Raw genomic sequence first — 24858 nt, forward strand, 5'->3', positions numbered from 1 at the left:
AGCAAACAGACAGTCATTTACTAGAAGAATCTTACCATGCCCCTCCCATTTAACCAAATATAGACTGGATTTAGATTTCCTTTCGTCAGGGGGTGTCACCTCATCTACCATATATATAGTTTGTTTTTCTTTAATAGCATCATTACTTCTGTAACCTCAGAGCACCTACCACAATACATATCCTCATCTCAACATCTGCTGCAATGGGAGGATCACCATCATGCGGTAAATCATATTAAAAGCCTCATCTTTACCACAGAAAAAAACAGTTGTGCGTATTTATGTATCTCTCCTTATTTTGCAGAACCGCCGAGACCAGAGCCACTTCTCCCTAATCCATGGCGTGAAGTTGAATTCAGTGATGAGTAAGTGATCAGTTTTTAGGGGGCCAAGCAACGTAGTTGCTGGACATCTATTGTTGTTATTATTATTATTATTATTATTATTATTATTATTAGGCTTCCAAGCCGTAGTCTGGGGAAACCTATTGTTTTTGTTAGGATTATTATTATTATTTTTTTTTCTTTTTGTGAAACGCTATTGAAGCTAAACAGAAGGTACTCGAAAAAAAAATGCATCCTTTAAACCAAAAGACAATCGAAACAATAACATGTCTGATACATGAGCTTTACAAGTCACACTAATACAGTTTGTTTAAATAAAATTATTTTTACTGACTTAACTGATAATAAAACAATCACAAATCCTGAATGTGTTGTAAGGAAGCCGCGCGTGTAACCTATTTAAAAGACTACATGAGACGGGGTGGCGCAACATTGTGAGCGCATCTTTCATTGAGCTAATCTCTACTGAAAACTATAGACATAACTCTTCAGAATCGCTTGCTCTATGAAATAGAATTGTATCTGTGAAGATCGTACGGCTATTCACAGAGAATCCTCCCAAAAAACGGACATTTTACTATAAATATTCTCTAAAACACTGTGTATCATTATTTAATCGCTGTTTAGCAGCTCAACGTGAACTGCAGATGAAAACATACACATTTCACGTCCACATTTTCCACCTGTACACTTGAACAATTTCGATTGACTGGCTTTTATAATTAATAATATAGGTCATTTTAGGTAACAAAAAAGTATACACAAAACTCTTCAGAATCGCTTGCGCTATGAAATACACTTGTAACGGTAAAGCTCCCTCGGAGAATCCCCCCAAAAAGCGGACATTTTAGTATAATTGCAGCTGACCAGAGTAATGTTGTTTGTTTACTTTAAATATCCTCGTGGACATGCAGGCATATGCAGAACTGTAGGCGACACATACGGACACACACACTGTAAGTAGGGTTGCCACCTTTTCCGCAGACCAAACCCAGACATGCTTCGGAAACAAATTCTGGAAGTGATCACGCAATAACTATAGAGTTTAGTAAGACTGTCTCTCAAATCTCACATTTCTCTCTCCATCCTCTTTGTTTTATATGCATGGTGACTAACTTGTGAATACTTTTTAGCTAAAGCATTTAACTGTAATCATTTCTTAAAAACCCACGACTAATTTGGTATTATATACTGCCCCATGTAAACGTTACATGAAAGCAGTTCAGTAATGCTACTTTTATATCTGAATATTAACTTCAGCTCTTTCTTAAACCTACTATAACCCTGTATTAAATACTGTCCCTTTTAAACGTTATACTGAAATATCTCAGTGTGTTGTGCATGTATGATTTTTACAGATAGTAGTTTTGAAATACTCACTATTTATATATAGTATTTATGTTTTATCATTTAATATAGGATGTGTGTTGATATCAATTGGTTTTGATTTGTTGTGGATTGAACAGAATTGCAAGGTTTGTATGTTTGTAATTTATTAGAAGTGACTGTTGTTGTTTTACAAAACTGGTGTGTTTATATGAGCACTATAGGTAATGCAAGTAGTGTAATGTGTAATACATAAATAGGTTTATATAGTATGGTTAAGTTCTGCTAAAGGTCAAATTTAAAGCTGGCTTTAAAACTTCCCATCATTTCTTATTGACTGCAGATGGTTGTTATATAACATGCAGAGTTCTGATTGAAGCCAAAATTAGCATAAATGATCTACGTATGATTATCTTTTACAGTTGTTCAAGGGAAGTTGCTATGGTACAAAACATGGCTGTTGTGGGCCAGTAAGATTTCAGTATTGATCATCTAACCAGTGATTCCAATATTTTTGCCAAAATTGAGAGTCAGCTGTGTCCAAAATGATTTGTGATGATAACGTTCCATCTATAACAGCCAATACGCTTAAATTTCACGCTAACTGCTTGGAAGCCGTAAAGTTGCTTGCAACTCTAGTTATTATTATTATTTTTCTTTCTTCCGAGACCTCATGGCAGGCTTATGAAATCGGGTATGTAGGTAGCTGGCTATGTGCAGATAATGTCCCCAAATGAAAAAGTCACATGGTTCGACCGCAATATTGGATCTCGTGGAAATTTTGTGAATTTTTCAAAACTCTTGCCGTTAAAAACAACTTAAGGTGGAACTGTGACAATGGCAGCAGATAGTGCAGCAATGGCCTATAAAAAACATATGTTCAATCGAGGTCGATTGAACAATTACTTTGCCCGCTACGCTGGATTGGCGCCAAATATTCAATAATCTTCTTGTCTTAAACCGCAACGTCAATCGACACCTAAACTGGCACGCATGTTCACGGCAAGGTCCTTTTTTACGCTTGTTCAATGCAAAATTTTTTGTTAAAAAACATGGCCGCGGCTTGCAAATAATTGACAGCTCTATTTTCATACATTTGTGCATAAATCCAAAGTGCAATACCCTACAGTCATGAAACTTTATATGACCATATAGACTCACGTGAAGTACTGGTGAAAATGACACATTTTGGTCACATGGTTTGGCGGCCATATTGATAATTGTAAAAAAACTTTTGCAACCCATAACAAGAACACCATTGCACTTCAATGTCAACACAATTGCACAGACCACTGGAAAGTAATAACTGATAAATTGGCACACTTTGTTCAAGGTAAGTCGCTGCATTAAAAAACATGGCTGCCACAATCCAATCAAATATCAGCTATGGTCTATATCCATATATTTCAGTATAATCTTATGGTAGAATATAGTAGACTGATGAAACTTGACAGAATAGTAGAAGACTGTGAGAAATAAAGTCTATGAATGAATTAAGATGATTGGGCAATATTTCAATATGGCTGCCAAACTATGTGACCAGATTTGTACGTTGCTGCTTCCATACAGCCATATGTCATATTTGTACAGCCATACCATATCCATACAGCCATATCCATAGTCATATATCATATCCATACAGCCATATCCATAGTCATATATCATATCCATACAGCCATACTGCCATACTTGGCCCCCTACATTGCTGCTTGCAGCTATATTTTTATTTTTGTATTTTCTGAAATATTTGTAAGACTGAGCTTTTTAAAGTTTGACATTTCTTTTCATTTTTTACTTGTTTTACAGTGCTTACATGAAACTTCAAGAAGAAATAAAAAACCACCAACCACACCCTAAGGCTTCCACAACAAATATTCTTATTTCGGGCAATGTGGGTTCCGGAAAGTCAAGCTTTCTAAATTCTGTGCTCTCAGAACTCAGGAGAGAAGAACTCAACGGCAGAGTGCAAAACATTCAAGCCGTGAGACCAGGTGCACAAACAAGCGTCACACAACATGTAAGTGTTTAAATTCCAACACCTCCTACACTTCTCATCTAGTGTGCTTAATTACTGTGTCCTGTCATCTCACTGGCAGTAACAGCAGAGAAAAAAAGCAGCAAGTGCACATGAGGTTCAGGTGCTTTAAGCCGAGGGGACACTAGTCTACATGTTGATAGAAAAATGTAGAAAGGGAGATATTTTTCTTGTATACATATATCCTGCCAATCGGGACTGTAACTACAGTTAGCTGCAGTATTATGTGAACACAAGTATATAAATCGATATTATTTCAAACCCATCATGTTGCAATTTTAATATAAACTGTGAACGCTTACCTTCCACTGTTTGCGTGATTTAATACTTGTGTTTTTTAACCGGACCAGTTGCACTTGTCACATAGAAAGCCATTGTAAATGGTAATGTGGGGTCATCCTAAAACCCGTCCAGGAGCCCGGAGCATATTATTATTATTATTATTATTATTATTATTATTATTATTATTATTATTAATAATGACAATAATAATCACATATTTATGTATTTATGTATCGGGAAACAGACAAAGCAAGTACCTTTCACGTTCTTTAGCCTGCAACAAACCTGCAACCAAACAAAGAACATCAGCTTCCTTCTATGTGTTTCATTGCCTCTTACTTTTAATAATGATTTAGGCAACTCGATACAACATTAACAACACAACACACGTTCATGAAGCAGTTGGCTTCACTTACAGGTTTGCTAGCATGCTTCTGTCAGATCTTTTTCTTTCTCTCTAAGCACTTTACTTCTGCTGTTACGTCTCTCTGTTCTGTCCACAGCTGTGGCCCAGTACAGAAACACTGTTTCCCGATGTATTAATATATAAATACGTGATTCTGTATAAGTCCAACTCCGAAATGTCAATGTGTCCAGTTTAAAACAAACCGCACACACACACGTTTTGTGTATTTATTTTAAATGTACAAGTCATTGTGCTAAAATGACATAATGTACGAATGTAAAGCTGTTATTGGCTTATACAGTACGGCAGTAAGCTACACATCAAATAGTACACTTTCTGTTTTATTTATTTGAGTCTATAAGCTACCAGTTATAAATCAAATACAAATCCATCGTGCTGATACGCTGTACACATTGTTGTATGACACATAGATAATAAAAGGTGACTTAAAATATTTTAGTATATTTTCTTTTTAGCCTATTTCGTCTACAATTAGCCCAAAATAGATGATAGTGCCGCGTTACACGTGACAGGAAATATAGCCGACTGCAAACACTTAGATATAAAAACATTTTACAATTTCCAGACACTTTGTAAAACACATCTGTTGAGTTTACACCTCCCTTATGAATCCTGTTCTTTGTTAGTGGTTTGTGAGCTGCTTATATCTGTTCTTTCGTTTATTTTCTTCTATTTTGTGTCAGTGTAACAACCGTCACTTAAACTGTTGCAAACTACTGAAGGCGCTGTGATTAACTGAAATAAACTCCAGGGGCTGGCTGCACAAAACACCTGAACTATTACATTTAAGCACAACACATAAGGATACATTTCCCCTTAACTGGGGTATTGACTTCAATGTGTTGTGTTCCTGAGCTTCTGAGCGAGTGAGGTAGGCTAGGTAGATATGTATACATATACGTATATATATTAGTGAGACAGTATCTCCCGGAATACACTGATTTATTTATTTATTTATTTATTTATTTATTTATTTATTTATTTATTATAATTATTATTATTATTATTTATTAGCAGACGTCCTTATCCTGGGCGACTTACAGTCGTAAACAAAAATACATTTCAGGAATCACAGTACAAGTATTAATACAATTAAGAGCAAGATAAAATACAATGACTTTGGTTCTAGCAAGTTCAAGTATATGACAAAATACGATTCAATAACGGAGCAGATAACAGTGTTAGCGATAGTTACATCAGGATAATACAAAATACTACAGATTAAATAACACTTGACAGATTACAGTACTCTAAAGTACAGGATTAAATGCAGTAAAATAGGGGGCAGATAAGAGCAAGTAAAGCGCATTTAAGAAAGAGTGATAGTGTCCAGAGGGAAAAGTGGAGTTCTACAGGTGCTGTCTGAAGAGGTGAGTCTTGAGGAGGTGCCGGAAGGTGGTCAGGGACTGGGCAGTCCTGACATCTGTAGGAAGGTCATTCCACCACTGCGGGGCGAGGGTGGAGAAGGAGCGGGCTCTGGAGGAAGGGGAGTGTAGAGGAGGTAGAGCCAGTCTTCTAGTGCAGGAGGAGCGGAGAGGTCGAGTGGGGGTGTAGGGAGAGGTGAGGGTTTGGAGGTAGCTGGGTGCAGTCTGGTCAAGGCATCTGTAGGCGAGTACAAGAGTCTTGAACTGGATGCGAGCGGTGATCGGGAGCCAGTGGAGTGAGCTGTGCAGTGGAGTTGCATGGGAGAAGCGAGGCAGAGAGAACACCAGGCGAGCAGCGGAGTTCTGGATGAGCTGGAGCGGACGGGTGGCGGACGCAGGGAGGCCAGCCAGGAGGGAGTTGCAGTAGTCTATGCGGGAGAGTACCAAGGCCTGGACCAGGAGCTGGGTGGCGTAGTTGCTGAGGAAGGGTCGGATTCTTCGTATGTTGCTCAGGAAGAATCGGCAAGTGCATGCCAGGGTGGAGATGTGCTGGGAATAAGACAGACAGGGGTCCAGGTTGACTCCAAGGTTCTTAGCTGAGGAGGAGGGAGAGAGTGTGGTAGATTCCAGAAGAATGGAGATAGAGAGATCAGAGGAGGGGGAGGAGGAGGAGGAGGGAAAGAAAAGGAGGTCAGATTTAGAGAGGTTGAGTTTGAGGTGATGCGAGTGCATCCAGGAGGAGATAGCAGACAGACAGGTAGAGATACGGGAGGGGATGGTGGAGTCAGAGGTGGGGAAGGAGAGGAAAATCTGAGCATCATCATCATAGAAATGGTATGAGAAACCATAGGATGCGATGAGGGGGCCCAGGGAGTGGGTGTAGAGAGAGAACAGGAAAGGACCCAAGACTGACCCTTGGGGGACTCCTATTGAGAGAGGGTGAGGTGTGGAGGTTGCTCCACGCCAGCTTACCTGGTAAGTGCGGTTGGAGAGGTAGAAGGAGATCCAGGCCAGAACAGTGCCAGAGATTCCCAGGTCAGCGAGAGAGGATAGTAGAATAGAGTGATCGACAGCAGAGAGGTCGAGGAGAATTAGGACAGAGGAGAGAGCGGCAGTTCGGGCAGAGTTTAGTGAGTTAGTGACAGCCAGGAGGGCAGTTGAAGTGAGCAGAGCGGAAGCCAGATTGGAGAGGGTCGAGCAGAGAGTGGTTGGACAGGAAAGCAGAGAGCTGGCGGTGTACACAGGACACAGGACACAGGACGTCATGGACAAAGTGGGCTGTGGCAATGAAACGTAACAACGTAAAATTGTTAGCTAGGTTTTACATTTTAGTGACATACTATATCCTAAATTGTAAAACTATTTCTGGTACAGAAATAGTCTACACATTTTAAAAAATGGACCTATTCTTAATGGAAAAATTATCCTAATGTTAAAAGGGGTGTTAGTGTTGTATTGTTATTTCATTTATAATACACACAGTACATGGTGCTGTAGATTTTTTTGACTGGAATGTAAGAGCAGGAACTAGAAACATAGTGTGTCAATATAGATATTGTTTGAGAAGTTTCTGTACTGGGTCACAGCTGTGGACAGAACAGAGAGACATAACAACACGTGTGTTGTTGTTAAAGTTGTATCGAGTTGCCTAAATCATTATTAAAAGTAAGTGTCAATGAAACACATAGAAGGAAGCTGATGTTCTTTGTTTGGTTGCAGGTTGGCTGCAGGCTAAAGAACGTGAAACGTACTTGCTTTGTCTGTTTCCTGATACATTAATACATAAATACGTGATTATTATTTTCATTAATAATAATAATAATAATAATAATAATAATAATAATAATAATAGACTCCGGGCGTCTCCGGGCTCCGCCAGGCATCTCCGGTGCCTCCGGGCGCCTCTCGACGGGTTTTAGGACGACCATGGTAATGTATACTACTACGACTAGCTCCAGAACCGTGCCCTGAATGCATGCATGCCACTGGGTTCCCCTGGGTCCTAAGTCCTGAAAAATATAGGGCTCTATACTCAACCATCAGTAATTGAGTGTGTTTTACCAAATTTTACCGAAGCAATGTTTTACCATTTTGTCGGAAAGTCCAAGTGATACACAAACATAATCCCCTAATATAAAACAATTTGGTGACCACACATTCCCCCTTAAATCCATCAGTGCAATCCGTCAATGAAGGATTTCATCTGTACAAAGGAACTGTATTAAAGACAGGGAGTAACAGGCAGATAAGAAGACGAAACCCGATCGAATGTCATCATGAACTACGAGCTAACAATATGAGAGGGGAAAGTAACAAAAAGTAAATAATATAATGTAAACTCATCTATTAACAAAAATACATCTATTAACAACAAAATAGCATACCATAAATTGACATTCAGTTTACTCAAGAACAAAAAACAGCTTCCCTTAAATTGAAATTCAGTTTACGCTAGGGTGCGCAAGACTTTTATTTGAGCTGTGTATTTCAGCTCCACAGTTTATTTAAATATGTTTTATTTGAACTGTGCAAGCACAAAGTGTCAATCATTCCTCTCAGCCTCGCCCACTTCCACTTAAGGAAATCGGGGCTTGCTCTTCCTGTCTGCCGACACGTTCAGCCAATCACAGCTAACTTTAGTTGTAACCCAAAACTGACACTCAACAGACGAGTTCTGGATGGGGGTACCGAGCTTTACAGAAGGACCGGGATGAAGTTACTTACTTATTCCCGATTCGAGTGCTGAAGTTAGTTACTTATTCCCGATTCGAGGCTGAAGTTAGTTACTTATTCCCGATTCAAAGGTTGAAGTTAGTTACTTATTCCCGTTTCAAAGGTTGAAGTTAGTTACTTATTCCCGATTTGAGTGCTGAAGTTAGTTACTTATTCTGGATTCGAGGCTAAAGTTACTTACTTATTCCCGATTTGAGGTTGAAGTTAGTTACTTATTCCCGATTCAAAGGTTGAAGTTAGTTACTTATTCTGGATTCGAGGCTGAAGTTAGTTACTTATTCTGGATTCGAGGCTGAAGTTAGTTACTTATTCCCGATTCGAGGCTGAAGTTAGTTACTTATTCCCGATTCAAAGGTTGAAGTTAGTTACTTATTCCCGTTTCAAAGGTTGAAGTTAGTTACTTATTCCCGATTTGAGTGCTGAAGTTAGTTACTTATTCTGGATTCGAGGCTAAAGTTACTTACTTATTCCCGATTTGAGGTTGAAGTTAGTTACTTATTCCCGATTCAAAGGTTGAAGTTAGTTACTTATTCCCGATTCGAGGGCTGAAGTTAGTTACTTATTCCCGATTCGAGGCTGAAGTTAGGTACTTATTCCCGATTCAAAGGTTGAAGTTAGTTACTTATTCCCGATTCAAAGGTTGAAGTTAGTTACTTATTCCCGATTTGAGTGCTGAAGTTATAGTTACTTATTCTGGATTCGAGTGCTGAAGTTAGTTACTTATTCCCGATTCGAGGCTGAAGTTAGTTACTTATTCCCGATTCAAAGGTTGAAGTTAGTTACTTATTCCCGATTTGAGTGCTGAAGTTAGTTACTTATTCTGGATTCGAGGCTAAAGTTAGTTACTTATTCCCGATGTGAGGTTGAAATTAGTTACTTATTCCCGATTCAAAGGTTGAAGTTAGTTACTTATTCCCGATTTGAGTGCTGAAGTTAGTTACTTATTCTGGATTCGAGGCTGAAGTTAGTTACTTATTCCCGATTTCAGGTTGAAGTTAGTTACTTATTTCCGATTCGAGTGCTGAAGTTAGTTACTTATTCCCGATTCGAGGGCTGAAGTTAGTTACTTATTCCCGATTCAAAGGTTGAAGTTAGTTACTTATTCCCGATTTGAGGTTGAAGTTAGTTACTTATTCCCGATTCGAGTGCTGAAGTTAGTTGCTTATTCCGGATTCGAGGCTGAAGTTAGTTACTTATTCCCGATTGGAGTGCTAAAGTTAGTTGCTTATTCCCGATTCGAGTGCTGAAGTTAGTTACTTATTCCCGATTTGAGGTTGAAGTTAGTTACTTATTCTGGATTCGAGGCTGAAGTTAGTTACTTATTCCCGATTCGAGGGCTGAAGTTAGTTACTTATTCCCGATTCAAAGGTTGAAGTTAGTTGCTTATTCCCGATTGGAGGTTGAAGTTAGTTACTTATTCCCGATTCGAGGGCTGAAGTTAGTTACTTATTCCCGATTCAAAGGTTGAAGTTAGTTACTTATTCCCGATTCGAGGGCTGAAGTTAGTTACTTATTCCCGATTCAAAGGTTGAAGTTAGTTACTTATTCCCGATTTGAGGTTGAAGTTAGTTACTTATTCCCGATTCGAGGGCTGAAGTTAGTTACTTATTCCCGATTCAAAGGTTGAAGTTAGTTACTTATTCCCGATTCGAGGCTGAAGTTAGTTACTTATTCCCGATTCAAAGGTTGAAGTCAGTTACTTATTCCCGATTCGAGGCTGAAGTTAGTTTCACAGTTCAAAACAACATGTGACTTTTTAATTAAATATCTGCTATTAAACAAGGCCTTTTTTTCTTACAATTCATAATAAATGCTCTAAATTTCATACTAAATAGCACTTAATAGTACTGTATATGCCACTATGCATCATACTGTATTCGCAAGACAACTGCTTAACCTTCAACATCACACCCAGCTTGAGGTGGCAAAGCCCTCACAATGTGTGTTAATATGCAGAAAAAGAAGGGTGTGTGTGTATATTTCACAGCATAGCCTGTGAATGCCTACTTGTGCCACTCTGCAATCTACTTTATGTTGAAAAGAAATGCTCAATCTTTAAAATGATACCTTACTTGAGGTGGCACATGCAGACTATCTATGTGATTTCCCCCTTAGAATGTGAGCTAATATTCAATACATAACTGTGCGAATCAGTAACTAACTTCAGCCTTGAATCCGGAATCAGTAACTAACTTCAGCCCGTTCCTTCTGTAAAGCTTGTGACCCCATCCAGAACTCTTCTGTTGAGTGTCACTTTTGGGTTCCAACTAAAGTTAGCTATGATTGGCTAAACAGGAGATGTGTATGTCAAGTTACCCGAGGAAATGCATCAGGCATTTTTACATTTCATGAACTGCGTTCTCCATTTTAATTGGTTAACCATTCTTAATTATTGCAAGACAAGTAGAGTTAATTTGAGTTTCAAGAAAGCCAAAACCCACTAAAAATACTAATGACAAACATTAAAAAGAAGATATATGTTACCACATATAAATATGTAAAGTAATATGACTGACTTTTTCAACTTAGTTGAAAAATTATGATGTTAAATGACAGGACAAAATTTGACAATTTATTTTCAACTTCACAATAAAAATAACTACAAAAATGATTTTTTTAAATGCTTTTATTGCACCAGAAACATACAGTAAGTTCCCATGAGGTCTATATTTAGATACTATGTAGGCCTACCTTTCATTGTAGGTCAATGGGGGCAGTGCTAACTAACTTCTTTTTCTGGAACTTGATATGAGCTGTAGAGTCCTACACCTCCCTGCTGGGTGCAACTTCTCAAAATCTATCTAAAAACAAACAGATCTTGCCTGCCAGTACAGACTCAGAATTGGTCCTGCAGCTGCCGCTATTGGTTTCTTCATTTGTCAGTCAGAAATATTCAGACTGCGACGGCTGCTGGTAGTTATTTTAATTTTCAGCATTGACTGGAATCAGACAATTCCGTCTTGTGACTTTGACTTACGATGGCGGCTTCAGGGTACACCGTACGTGTAGCGATGACACGTTTAAACAAATACTTCAACTTCAACTCTGCCAGCGCTACACACTTCATACACCTGACAACACAATTAAATAATATACATGTTACGCACTTTTCCCTGGGACCGGGCCCTAAAGCCCCCACACACTCTGTGCCTATCCAGATGTTGTTTATCTTTATCTCTGTAATAAGATTTATGCAGGTCGATGCACCGTATTGTTTAAAATAATTTTATATGTTAGCTTGCGTGGTTCAGGGGGCGTGGAGCTGGGTGCTTCCAATCTTTCAATCTCCCAATTTTCTAATTTCCTGTTAATTAGCATCTATTTTCTATTTAAGCCCTGATCACCTGCACCTTTTCTGTCTAGTGTTTCGTTTTGTAGCAAACGCTCAGACGCCGTCGTTTCGTGCTCCACCGCTAAATATCTAAACTTCGTTGCCTCGCTCTGCAGGTCATTTCTCTGCACAGCGCTGCCAAGATATATTATCAATCATTTTCCTACCTGCTCAGGTGATCCTTCTTTTCAGACAGCGTCTCTTTTCGGCTTCAAGAGCTCCAACGTTTGTCTTTCCTGTTCCATCCAGCAACAGCGCCGTTCAAGCGCAGCGTCATTACTCAACCTGTCTGCAACTTTTTCAGAAAGACTGGTCCTCTGCTAAACTTTCAAGCTCCTTCGACAAGACATCGACATTCACGTTGTCAGCGATTGCCCTACTTTAAATCTATTAAATCCACCATTAAGCTTTGGCTGCGGAATCTCTCTTTACTCCTCGCCTGCAATCAGACGCCCCTCCCCTGCTCCCACAGAGCCAGCACAGTTACCGTTCCATCGGAAGATCCTGCCCTGGACCTCAATTAGCTACGTTCAACCTTTTAAAAGACGTATCCTGCCCACTTTAACCAGTGTCGGCTCGTGGTTTGACTGGTCACAACATGCTCCAACGATAGTGCTGCACTGCAACTTTTCCACCGGCGCCTTACAGACCACGGTTACCACGGTAACGCCGTCATTGAGTGACTGCGGGGAGTGGTAAGTTGTCATGGTGACCAGGCAGCTTCATCAGGCTCTGCGTGCTCTGTGCTTCAGTACTGCTGTCTTCCGGCTTCCTGTTGCTGCGCTTTCACAACTGGTGGAGACGAATTCAACGCGCCGAATCATGACGTCTAAGTACTGCGTTTACTTATTTATATACATGACTAACTGTCCTAACATCTCTAGAACATTTATTATTTAAATCTAAGGGAATAAGCAAATGTTGTTCTACATAGACAAGGATTTTGATTGTAATAACTTCATAGATTCTACCCTGCTTCACTCAAGTCAATGGTTTAATTCCAATCATAACCTCTGGATGGCAGTATAATACCACAAGTTCTCTCTCTATATATTAAACGAGTTTGGTATCGCTGCGAAGCTCGGACACTACTGCTTTTCTATTTATTCTCGCAGTTATTCTCGGGAGTTCCACTCCTGCCTCATCCTTTGTCTATCTATATCAACTGACATTCTTCAATTTCAACTCTACCTGCCCCCCCACCACCCTTCGAGGACATGGTCATGAAGCCACGCACTTGTCGGCTTTCTGAGATGCTCCGAATCTACCGTCACATTAACTTCCAGCTTCCCTGCACCAGGCTTCCATCCCAGTGACCTCTTCCTGTTCCCGGATTCGTGCTTCCTCATCTGGCTCCTCTCCTTCAAACCGACAAATTTCACCAAGGCACTTTATTCAACCTTCAAGTTTTCATTTCAGCAACGTGAGCTGCCAGTCAGAAACGGAAACCATGTCCTACAACTATCATCATTTCAGTCAAGTGTCCTCCTACCCTGCGATTAGACAATACACTCAGACTGCTCCCGACCAAATCAATAGATTTTGCAATAGCCTCAGAGCAACACATTCTTTATCCTCTCAGGTTCTACAGCGGCCTCAGCTCTATGCATTCTTCATCTCTGGCTTTATCTAAATCACTTTTCACTCAAAGACCAATATCCACCGCATTCAGCAAATCTCTGTGCTCTACAGCAGACCACCACACTACCGATGGCAGTCCACCGTTCACCATTACAGATCACTGCTTCAGCAGATCTCTGCGCTCTGCAGCAGACCACCACACTCTACCAATGGTAGTCCACCATTCACAATAACAGATCACTGCTTCAGCAGATCTCTTTCTGCAGCAGACCACTGCTCATCATTGACCGCGCTTCATCGTTACTTCTTTAGATCTCTGCACCGTTCAGCAGATCCCGTCCTCTCTGTTAATTGCTCCTCACTGCAGCAGATCTCTGCTTCCTCTTCAGATCTACTCACTATTATAGCATGCAAAGTTGCTTTAGTTTACAGTTTAAATCTGTACCTGCACTACTCCAGAGCTTCCAACGCTTCCGCTTTCCTCCAATATGCAGATCACCACAGCATTCCACAACCAAGGCTAATGCTAATCCCCATCTAATCAAAATACGAGGTGCTTGACCTTCTCAGCAATCTATTCGGATGTCCTCACATCCTCTCAAATATTACAGCATTAATGCATGGTGAGAGACGTGGTATGAGACTGGAAATCCGTCTTGATTATGAGTTAAGGAGTTCCACTACTAGGAGAATGACTGGAGTTGTGAAACCCAATCTCTGAACGTGAGTTCACCTTTTCCATTTCAAGCGGACAGGATAGTAGCAGACCGCTGATCGATCCTGTATTAACTAACACATAGGATGGTCGACATCTCCTCTCTTCCCTTGTTTCCAGAAAATGGAGCACAAAGGGTGCTGAGCTTCCCCAGCAGTCAATTTACAATGTTCGTTCAGTTCCAGCCGCTACCTCAACCCTCAATTCCAGCTCCCCTTCGGCCTCTACTTTCGGTATCCAAGTTCCGTCAGCTGGTCCCGTCTGCTGCCCCCCCCCCCCCCCCCTCCAGACTCCCCAGCTTCATCAGCTGCTATTTGACTGAATCCTACTCTCAGTAACCTGCTTCAATCTGCTCCGCATTTCATGTCTGCATCCCTCGCCCTTCTTCGAGAGCTTCATATTCGACAGCTTGATCAGCGTGTTCAGCCTTCTGTGCCCAGAATCAGATTCATCCTATTCCTTCAAACAAAACCAGATCCTGGCTTTCATCATCCATGGTAGGGATTCTCTCTCTCTCTCCCCCCCCCCCCCCCCCATTTTCTCCATACCAGCAGTTCGCCTGACCCTTCGTGAGATTCTTAAGAGCCTTCCCTTCTGCCTCCCCTTCCCGCCTGTCTACATCAATGAACATTCTCTGTTTGCTCATTCTACTCTTCGGAAATGCCACTTCACCCCATACAAGGATCTACCTATGGAGATCATCTGCATCTGAGCCCTCTTCTGTCTTCTCAGGAGCTCATAATCCACAGTTTCTTCTACTTCTAATTTTACTCCATCATTCAGTTGTGTACCTCCACGACGGATCCATTTCAGCGTGGTCACTTCATTCAGCGGTCAAGCAGAGTCCCCTATCTGCCCATTCTTTTTAATGTCAAGGTATTTCTCTGCATCTCAGCCTTCTTCAGTCTCCTCAGAACTCGAAGTTTCTTCTGCTTCTAATGTACTTCATCATTTGGCCGTACCTCCAAGATGGATCAATTTCAGCATGGTTAGTTCATTTAGCTGTCAAGTAGAATCCCCTATCTTCCCTTCTTTTCAACATCAAGGTATCTCCCCAGCAAGAAACCTTAACCCCCCCCTGCCCCCTAGACCCTCAGTTCATTGATTCCTCTCACTCCTATCACCTCTCATCGCTGGTTCTCAACCCACCTCTCCACCCTCCAGAGCAAGCCTCCTTCCTCTACCCCCCCCCCCCCCCCCCCAAGGACCCTCAGTTAATTGATTCCTCTCGCTCCTATCATCTCTCATCACTGGTTCTCAACCCACCTCTCCACCCTCCAGAGCAAGCCTCCCTCCTCTACTCTACCCCACTCCTCGGATCACTCGTCACTGGATCTCAACCTACCTCGCCTCCAGAGCACGCCTCCCCTACCCCACCCCCCAAATCATTCTGTAGGCACAGCCCCCTCTGCTGCAGGGGCCAACATCAATCACAGTCAGATCATGAGTGTGGGGAGTTGGCCCTCTTCTGCAGTGGATTCTTTCATTCATTCATTCTCCTCTCATAAAGTTGCAGCCCATTTTAAAAATCGCTAGCATGCCCGGAGTGGGGGCTACCTGTCTGCCGGAGCCACCAGAGGTTTTCCCCTAATTGGCCTCAAGGGGTTTTTTCCTCTCCACTGAGCGGCAGGTATACACATAGTCGCATCCTACTAACAAATTACTAATCTCCCTCTGTTTGTCCTGTTGTCCTTCTGGTCTTTTGTTTATGTTATGCGTAGGCATGTACTGTCTCTTGTTTGTCGCACGGTGTGGGAGTTTTCGTGAGGTGCCGGGGGTCCATCCTTTGGGGGGCAAGTGAGTCTCACTTCCCCGACCTCAGGGCTAGGCATCCGCCTCCCTTACCTTCAGGGGGGTTCTCACCATGTGAGTCAGAGCGGACCCCCGGCCAAACTCTGTCCTGTCGCAGCTCCTGCGCTCATCTTGCCTTACTCGAGGCTCTGTTCTATTCTGCCTCTCTTTCAGGACGTGGTCACTCGTGCTGAGTCCTATACTAACCTCAATGCTTTGTCCTTATTTCAGGTCCCAGGCAGCGTGACGTCTCGGCCTATCAGGGGTTTTACGAGCGCCTCTTACAGAAGTCTCAGATGCTGGGTACCTCTCCAATCTCCTCTCGAGGGGCGGCTTTTCGAGTCATAACCCTCATTAGTGTTTTCGGTTGCTGGGTCCTCTGCCCCTGGGATGTGTCGGCATCGTCGCCCTCAGTCAGCGACCTCTTTTCTATCCTGTCCTCGATTGCTGGGTCCTTCGCCCCTGAGATGTGTCGGCATCGTCGCCCTCAGTCAGCGATCATCTTGTCTATCTCATTTCGGTTGCTGGGTCCTCTACCCCTGGGATGTGTCGGCATCGTCGCCCTCAGTCAGTGACCACCTTCTGTCCTACTAACAGCTCCCTGCTGCTTCTTCTGCCTTACTCTTCAACCCAGCTCACGCCCCGTGAAATGTTAGCTTGCGTGGTTCAGGGGGCGTGGAGCTGGGTGCTTCCAATCTTTCAATCTCCCAATTTTCTAATTTCCTGTTAATTAGCATCTATTTTCTATTTAAGCCCTGATCACCTGCACCTTTTCTGTCTAGTGTTTCGTTTTCCTCCTCCTCCCCTCCTCCTCCTTCTTACATGCCTTCGCATCGGTCGTCTCTGGGGGGCAAGTGAGTCTCACTTCCCCGACCTCAGGGCTAGGCATCCGCCTCCCTTACCTTCAGGGGGGTTCTCACCATGTGAGTCAGAGCGGACCCCCGGCCAAACTCTGTCCTGTCGCAGCTCCTGCGCTCATCTTGCCTTACTCGAGGCTCTGTTCTATTCTGCCTCTCTTTCAGGACGTGGTCACTCGTGCTGAGTCCTATACTAACCTCAATGCTTTGTCCTTATTTCAGGTCCCAGGCAGCGTGACGTCTCGGCCTATCAGGGGTTTTACGAGCGCCTCTTACAGAAGTCTCAGATGCTGGGTACCTCTCCAATCTCCTCTCGAGGGGCGGCTTTTCGAGTCATAACCCTCATTAGTGTTTTCGGTTGCTGGGTCCTCTGCCCCTGGGATGTGTCGGCATCGTCGCCCTCAGTCAGCGACCTCTTTTCTATCCTGTCCTCGATTGCTGGGTCCTTCGCCCCTGAGATGTGTCGGCATCGTCGCCCTCAGTCAGCGATCATCTTGTCTATCTCATTTCGGTTGCTGGGTCCTCTACCCCTGGGATGTGTCGGCATCGTCGCCCTCAGTCAGTGACCACCTTCTGTCCTACTAACAGCTCCCTGCTGCTTCTTCTGCCTTACTCTTCAACCCAGCTCACGCCCCGTGAAATATATATATATATATATATATATATATATTTATGTGTAACCCATTAATTGCAGGTTGATGCATTATATAAAATGTGTACTGTATATTATTATTATTATTATTATTATTATTATTATTATTATTATTATTATTGGGGGTCCAGACCCCCCTCTTTTGTTAAAAATGTCAATATATTGTTTACTTTAATGGTATGTTTTGTATCAGGTTTCCCCCTTCATGACAGTCTGGATCCGCCCCTGCTTTGTTGATAGGAGATCTGTGCCTGACGTGTCCCTAACACACTCCTTTCATTTTTGTCTACGGTTTTGAAGCGAGTCTGCATAACAGTTTTGCATGTGTTCTGATTTTTTTAATTTTGTAACTCATAATCCACCATTTATGTGTTTAAAAAAAAAAAAAAAAAAGTAAAAAATAAACTGTTTATGCTAAATGCATTATTTTGTTACTTGTAAATAAAACTACACTTTTGTAATTCATGTCTCACTACTTTTCATTTAATTGAAACGTGTTTGCAGTTGTCGGAATGTGGTTAAGTACTTCTTGTTAAAAGACCAGATTGAGTTCCTTCTGCTCTATATTTAACCTGGGGGTGGCGCAGTCGAGTAAGTTTTGTAGCACTTCAGGTAAATTGGGTTTTCTGGGCTTGAGTGTTAATGTACCTATACCTTTAGCATGCTACACATAACATCAATGCATACACATAATAAATATGATCATTGTATAATTTCTTTGCAGCTAAAATGCCACACATTCAATGACAAGATGAAAATCTTTGATACAGCAGGATTTGAATTGGAGAAAACAGTAAATGCCACGATAATATTAAAGAAGATCATAGATGGTGAAGTGGCTGAAGACACAAAGGTATGTAAGTAATGTTAATGCAATGATGTGTAAAAGACTTGTAGAAAGCATTTTGAAAGCGCATTGGCTCCTTTGAGTGGCTCAGCAGCTGTAACATCATTGAATACTATTTTCACACAGTATGATGCAATGCAAGTGAATACAAAAACACCATGCATTTACAACTAATGCTTTCAGCTCCTTCAAAATTCAAATTCATGTCAGAAGTAGATACACTTTCAAACAGCCTTAACTTTTTTAATTTTTTAATGTCAGGTGTAGCATGTCAGGCTTGATCTTTACACACACACACACACACACACACACACACACATCTTTGCATCGTGTTTTTTTTTAGGGGGAGTGGGGAATTCTCCCCATTATTACACTGAAAGAAAACACAGCTTATTTCAATTGTACTAAAACTGTGTGAGTTAAAACCACAGCAATTAACCATACTTAATAAGTCAGTTAAAACATTCCCTCTCAGTAAAAATCATAAATCACAAACATAAAATGTATTATTAATCATCGTCATCAAATTCATTGGATATCCAGCAGGTCATTTTAATAGACCTCAGTCTCTGAATAGCTGCTCTGCTTCTCAATGCATATAGATGACTAACTGGAGGCATTAAAAAGAAAAATGCAATAATCTCAGAAAAAGGGTACTTTTCTTGGTAATATTTTAAGTGTCTTTTGAGAAATGGTAACTGTTTTCTAAAACTTATTTTTGTTTTTATTTTTTAGTTTGACGATATTCTGAAATCAAAAATGGAAGGAGACAAAATCCACTGTGTTGTGTTGGTTCTATCACTTCATACCGCTGAAAATATGCACCCAGCATTGATTCAGTTTTATGAACAATTCATTGGAATGCTCACAGAGACTGGTAATATATCATTAGCATTGTGTGTGCCAATTTCTCTGTGTGTGTATTTATATACTTTATATACTCATATATATACCTTCACCTGTTGAGAATAGAATAAATACTGTGCGCTAGCTTCAGACTGTTATCATGTGCAATTTGTATCTTGTGTGTGTGTGTGTGTGTGTGTGTGTGTATATTTATATACTTTATGTGCTCGATATACAATATTGTTTTTTTTATTTTGTTTTGTTTCTTTTCCTCCTTCTCTTGCTTTCTCTCTCTCGTATATACTATATATCCCTGCCACCTCCACCAGGTAAACATCTTCACCTGTTGAGAATAGAATAAATATTGTGCGCTAGCTTCAGACTGTTAAAATGTGCATGGATTAGGGAGTGGTTAACATGTAGAAAACAGAAAGTACTGATTAGAGGAGAAGTCTCAAAATGGAGCGAGTTAACCAGTGGTGTACCACAGGGATCAGTGTTAGGTCCTCTTCTATTCCTAATCTACATTAATGATTTAGATTCTGGTACAGTAAGCAAACTTGTTAAATTTGCAGACGACACAAAAATAGGAGGAGTGGCAAACACTGTTGCAGCAGCAAAGGTCATTCAAAATGATCTAGACAGCATTCAGAACTGGGCAGACACATGGCAAATGACATTTAATAGAGAAAAGTGTAAGGTACTGCATGCAAGCAATAAAAATGTGCATTATAAATATCATATGGGAGATACTGAAATTGAAGAAGAAATCTATGAAAAAGACCTAGGAGTTTATGTTGACTCAGAAATGTCTTCATCTAGACAATGTGGGGAAGGTATAAAAAAGGCCAACAAGATGCTCTGATATATTGTGAAAAGTGTTGAATTTAAATCAAGGGAAGTAATGTTAAAACTTTACAATGCATTAGTAAGACCTCACCTAGAATATTGTGTTCAGTTCTGGTCACCTTGTTACAAAAAGGATATTGCTGCTCAAAAAGAGGAGGCTGTGTGGTCCAGTGGTTAAAGAAACAGGTTTGTAACCAAGAGGTCCCTGGTTCAAATCCCACCTCAGCCACTGACTCATTGTGTGACCCTGAGCAAGTCACTTAACCTCCTTGTGCTCCGTCTTTCGGGTGAGACGTAATTGTAAGTGACTCTGCAGCTGATGTATAGTTCACACACCCTAGTCTCTGTAAGTCACCTTGGATAAAGGCGTCTGCTAAATAAACAAATAATAATAATAATAATAAAAGAGTGCAAAGAAGAGCGACCAGAATTATCCCGGGTTTAAAAGGCATGTCGTATGCAGTCAGGCTAAAAGAAACAAGGACCAGGGGTCACAAATGGAGATTAGATAAAGGAGCATTCAGAACAGAAAATAGGAGGCAGTTTTTTACCCAAATAATTGTAATGTTGTTGAAGCTGACACCCTGGGATCCTTCAAGAAGCTGCTTGATGAGATTCTGGGATCAATAAGCTACTAACAACCAAACGAGCAAGATGGGCCGAATGGCCTCCTCTCGTTTGTAAATTTTCTTATGTTCTTATGTTCTAATTTGTATCTTGTGTTTGGTTAAGTGCTCCTTTCTTCAGCTCACTGTGGTAGATTATCTAGCTGGTAATGACTGCTGCGTTGAACATGACTGCTTAAAAATAGGTCTGGTGAAGAATCCCCGAGTGGCTCATCTGGCAAAAGCAGTGCCGCGCGGCGTGCAGGATGAGTCCTACAGAGCAGGTTCAAATCCTGCCTGTGCGCAGTCAACCGGTCTGCGCTGGGGAGTCCAAGGGGGCGTTGCATTGGCTCTGACGCTTCCAGCAGGTTAGGGAGGGAAAAGCCGTCAGGGACTGTCTCTCCTCATCAAGCCACAGTGAACTCTACAGGCCAGACAGCTGGTAAGCCTGGGTGGAGATCTGCAGGGCTGGTCTTTGTCTTCCAGAGGTTGGTACCTCGCTGATATCCGCTCTTGGTTTGTTGGGTGTAAAAAGGAAGTTGGCTTGGTTGTGGGATAGGAGGATACTCACTGAACCTTCAGATCTGCTGCACTGTGTGGAGATCGCTGTTTGTTGAGGAGAAACGATGATAGTTGGAGATTCCAAATTGGGGGTAAAATAGTTGGGCACTCTAAATTAAAAAAAAAAATAGGTCTGTTTTCAATGATCCTGATAAGCATTTTTCTTGGGTAACGCTACCTACAGGGGTAAAGGAACATTAGGTTTTTGATGATTAGTGTTAATCAAGTCTGTTATGTGAGTGATTGACCTGAAACATGATCTTATTTTCTATCCATCATCACACTATACTTATAACACAACACTTCTAATTCATCATTTTTCAGGAGTACCATGCCAGCTGCTTGTTACATTCATTGATAAACTTGTTGAGAAAACTGAGGATTTGAAAAGTCTGTACAGGAGAAGAGATATGAAACAAAAGGTGAGTCAAAACAATATCAACATGGATTGTAACATACACTAATAAAATCCAGGGCTATTCAAGAAGATTTAGTAAGAAGAGTCCAAGTAGCACTAGACCTGAACTGATAAATGGGTGATTTTTTTCAAGTAAACACTAGATACAGGAAAGAAGAACTGTATGAAGTTATGTGGCAAAGTGGTTAACAGTGTGCAGGTGCAGGTGATCAATAATCAAACAGACAATGATAATCCAGGTGTAAGGGTGTTTTATTTTGTAATCCAATTGCTTGATGGCGAAACAGCAGTAAATAATAACAATGTTAACAGGCAATACAGCGGCAAGATTGGCTGGCAAGACCTATGGTCAATGGAGCAGAGCAGGATCAGTTTCCTCATCAGGTCAACATATGATGTTCTCCCATTAACACAGAACCTAAACCTCTGGGTAGGAGAGGATCCCTCGTGTCCTTTGTGTTCATCACCTGCAACATTATTATTATTATTATTATTATTATTATTATTATTATTATTATTATTATTATTATTATTATTCATTTCTTAGCAGATGTGGCTCTTAGCCAAGGACGGTTTACTTGGTGCCATGACCAGGTGCTGCGATGTTTGGCCTTAGCATTGGAAGACAAGCGTAACATGACCAATAAGTTGCCACCAGTTCCATCAAAACATTACACACAAAAGACAACATTCCTCCGCCCAGGAGGGCAACCGCCAAGAAAAGGTGTTAAACTCAATCCTCGCCCACGACAACTGGAAGCTGCTAGAGACTGGAAAATGCTGGCAGATGTTGGTCAACGGCTTATTTTGCCACCACTAACCTTCGACCAGATATTGTCTTGTGGTCTGGATCAGCACGCCTTGTTCACCTGGTATAGTTAACAGTGCCATGGGAGGATGCTGTAGATGAGGCGTATGAGAGGAAGAAATTGCGGTATGCTCAACTAGCCACTGAAGCGGAACAGCGAGGATGGAGAGTCCGGGTTTACCCAGTGGAGGTGAGTTGTCGAGGATTTGTGGCACACTCTACAACCTGGCTTTTCAGAGACGTTGGATTCAGTGGCCAAGAGTTGCGTTGCACAGTGAAGAACTTATCTGAAGCAGCAGAGAGAAGCAACAACTGGCTGTGGTTGAGACGGAAAGATTGTGGTTGGGGATGTCAAGCACAATAGAAAGAAAGAAACGCTGATGTGTTGGTAAGTAAGCTGGGCTGAGTTGAGTGGGGGACGGAGGAGAGTGATGCTAGGACACCAGAATCACTGTCGAGCCCTCTTGAGGTGTCGTGGGCTAGTTGACGAAACACAGAGGATGGAAGGTGCCCACTTGAAGAGCCCAGAGATGTTCCCTACTTAGCTCAATCCAGATGGCTGTCATGCTGATGCGCTGGGGAGACCGCACTGTGGTTGATCCCCGGAGCCAGCATCGCAGCTGTTGTGTGTGCTGATGCGCTAGGGAGGCAAAATAAGCTGATCCCTGGAGCCGGCATTACACTTCAGCCATCAACACCAGGCAGAAGGATATCTACATCATCATATGGAAGGAAACGCAAATGGATGGAGACACAGATGGATCACATTAGTTTACTGTAAAGCTACGTCTTAGTTGGTGCTTATCTTGGCGAGAGCCGAGTTCAAATCAGCATGAAGTTTAACATCTACTCTCGTGTAATGGAAATTACGGTCTCCTTCTGGTGCATATCTAACCACACAAAGGAACAGATTGCTTGGCCACTTCCCCTTTTATACCATCAGTCTTGCCTCCTTTGGTAAGGAGTGCAATCGCTTTTCCTCCAATCAATGATTGACACATCGGCGACCATTTTGGGGCAATGACTTGTAGTATTGTGGCTCCGCCCCCTTTCTAAGATGGCCGACTTACAACCCTGGGAATGAATTATCTGGCCATCCAGTCCAGGGCACTCTGTTCCCTTTACACAGTGCCCTCACAGGTCAGGAGGGAGATGTATCACCAAGAATCATTCTGTCTCTGTCACAAGTTAAAATTATTTCTTATAAACATAGATTGATTTTGGTGAAATGTGGTAAAACCCAAACGTCCAGAAAACAGCCATCCTTTTTGGATGGGTCAAGGTAAACCCAAATATTCAAGTGTTTATTAATACAACAATGATTGTTTGTGTGGCAATAAAACAAAGAAATATAAAGAAAAAAAGCTGTAAAATAAAACTGAAAATCGCTGTGCAGTATTTCTGGAGGACATCAAGTACAGCATGTTTCACACGACACATGCAGCAGGCATTGAAATGTGCTGTTCTTTCTAAACAAATACTTTATTCATTCTCTTTCAGATTGAAAACATAGCAAAGAACATGAGAATTTCAGTGAGCAACGTCCTTGTGGTTTCAAACTACTTTGAGGAGATGAAAATTAACCAAATAAAAGGAACACTGCTGTTGGAGGCAGTTGGTCAAATGCTGATGGCTGCAAAACCCTTTCAAGAGAGAATGTAGAGTATCACATATCACACCTGAAGCACGCTGAGCCCATTCACAAGTTTAATTGATTTCCAGTTGGAGAAGGCTGTGGTCCCAGATACAAAAAGTAACACCCAAACAGCTCTATCACAGATTTACCTTTTGTATTTATGATTTTTTGTATTATGAATCCTCTACTTGTATATTCTTTGTTAAATCTATATAAATAAATTTAGAATCAGACATTTTTTCACCATTTTTTTTCCCAATTTGGAATTGGCACTTCTTATTATTCAAACCCTACACTGACTGGGAGCGATGAAGACAGGCGGTGGCATAGCCCGTATTCAAAGCAGGTTATAGGGCACTACTGCTGTCAGCTTTGCATAAACAGAAAAAAATTATCAATAAGTGGCTTTGAATTATAACCTTCGCATTATATGTTGGAAGTTCCTTTAACCGGTTCCTTATTAATAGCAGCTAAAAAAGCTAAAACTAACAAATGTTCTGCGATAATGTAAAAGACTGGGGAAAATCATGAATGAAATGTGAATGATGTTTTTTGAAATAAATAAATAAAATCTGCTTTTGTTTCCTATTTATGCAGCACTTTCACTCATGTTTGCTGTTGCTATTGTATTGTACTGTATTGTATTGTACTGTATTGTATTGTATTGTATTGTATTGTATTGTATTGTATTGTATTGTATTGTATTGTATTGGTCAGTCTGTCTAATAAGGGGGCTCATTCAAACACCTTTCAAATGTATTAACTTCAGGATGTCCACATTACTAACCACTGTATTTGAAAATCCCATCTCATACATTTCCCATGTGCTGTAATATAGTTTCCCATAATG

At 41.3% G+C, this 24858-nt stretch overlaps 2 protein-coding genes across 3 annotated transcripts in view; one reads left to right on the plus strand and one right to left on the minus strand.

The window, feature by feature from the left end:
• LOC131706680 (interferon-induced protein 44-like) overlaps nt 1–230 on the minus strand; it is a 67642-nt gene extending 67412 nt beyond the window's left edge. For both annotated transcript variants that reach the window (XM_059008250.1, XM_059008248.1), the window contains exon 1: nt 170–230. The gene's annotated coding sequence lies outside the window, so the exon portion shown is untranslated. The remainder of the gene's footprint in view (nt 1–169) is intronic.
• Nucleotides 43–24380, plus strand: LOC131706686 (interferon-induced protein 44-like). The gene is made up of 7 exons (XM_059008263.1): nt 43–225; nt 305–365; nt 3477–3687; nt 18163–18291; nt 19021–19162; nt 21471–21568; nt 23873–24380. Exons 1-7 carry the CDS (start codon nt 204–206, stop codon nt 24032–24034), a joined length of 825 nt encoding a protein of 274 aa, XP_058864246.1. The 5' UTR covers nt 43–203; the 3' UTR covers nt 24035–24380.
• Nucleotides 24381–24858: the final 478 nt, after the last annotated feature.

Source organism: Acipenser ruthenus, chromosome 36, assembly GCF_902713425.1.
Source record: "Acipenser ruthenus chromosome 36, fAciRut3.2 maternal haplotype, whole genome shotgun sequence".
NCBI lineage: Eukaryota > Metazoa > Chordata > Actinopteri > Acipenseriformes > Acipenseridae > Acipenser > Acipenser ruthenus.

Bases quoted from the DNA above. Each gene is read 5' to 3' on its own strand.
- LOC131706686 (XM_059008263.1), top strand. From the start codon at position 204: ATGGGAGGATCACCATCATGCG. The intron at 18,292-19,020 runs GTATGTAAGTAA...TTTATTTTTTAG, and splicing joins AAGTGGCTGAAGACACAAAG to TTTGACGATATTCTGAAATC. The intron at 21,569-23,872 runs GTGAGTCAAAAC...ATTCTCTTTCAG, and splicing joins GAAGAGATATGAAACAAAAG to ATTGAAAACATAGCAAAGAA.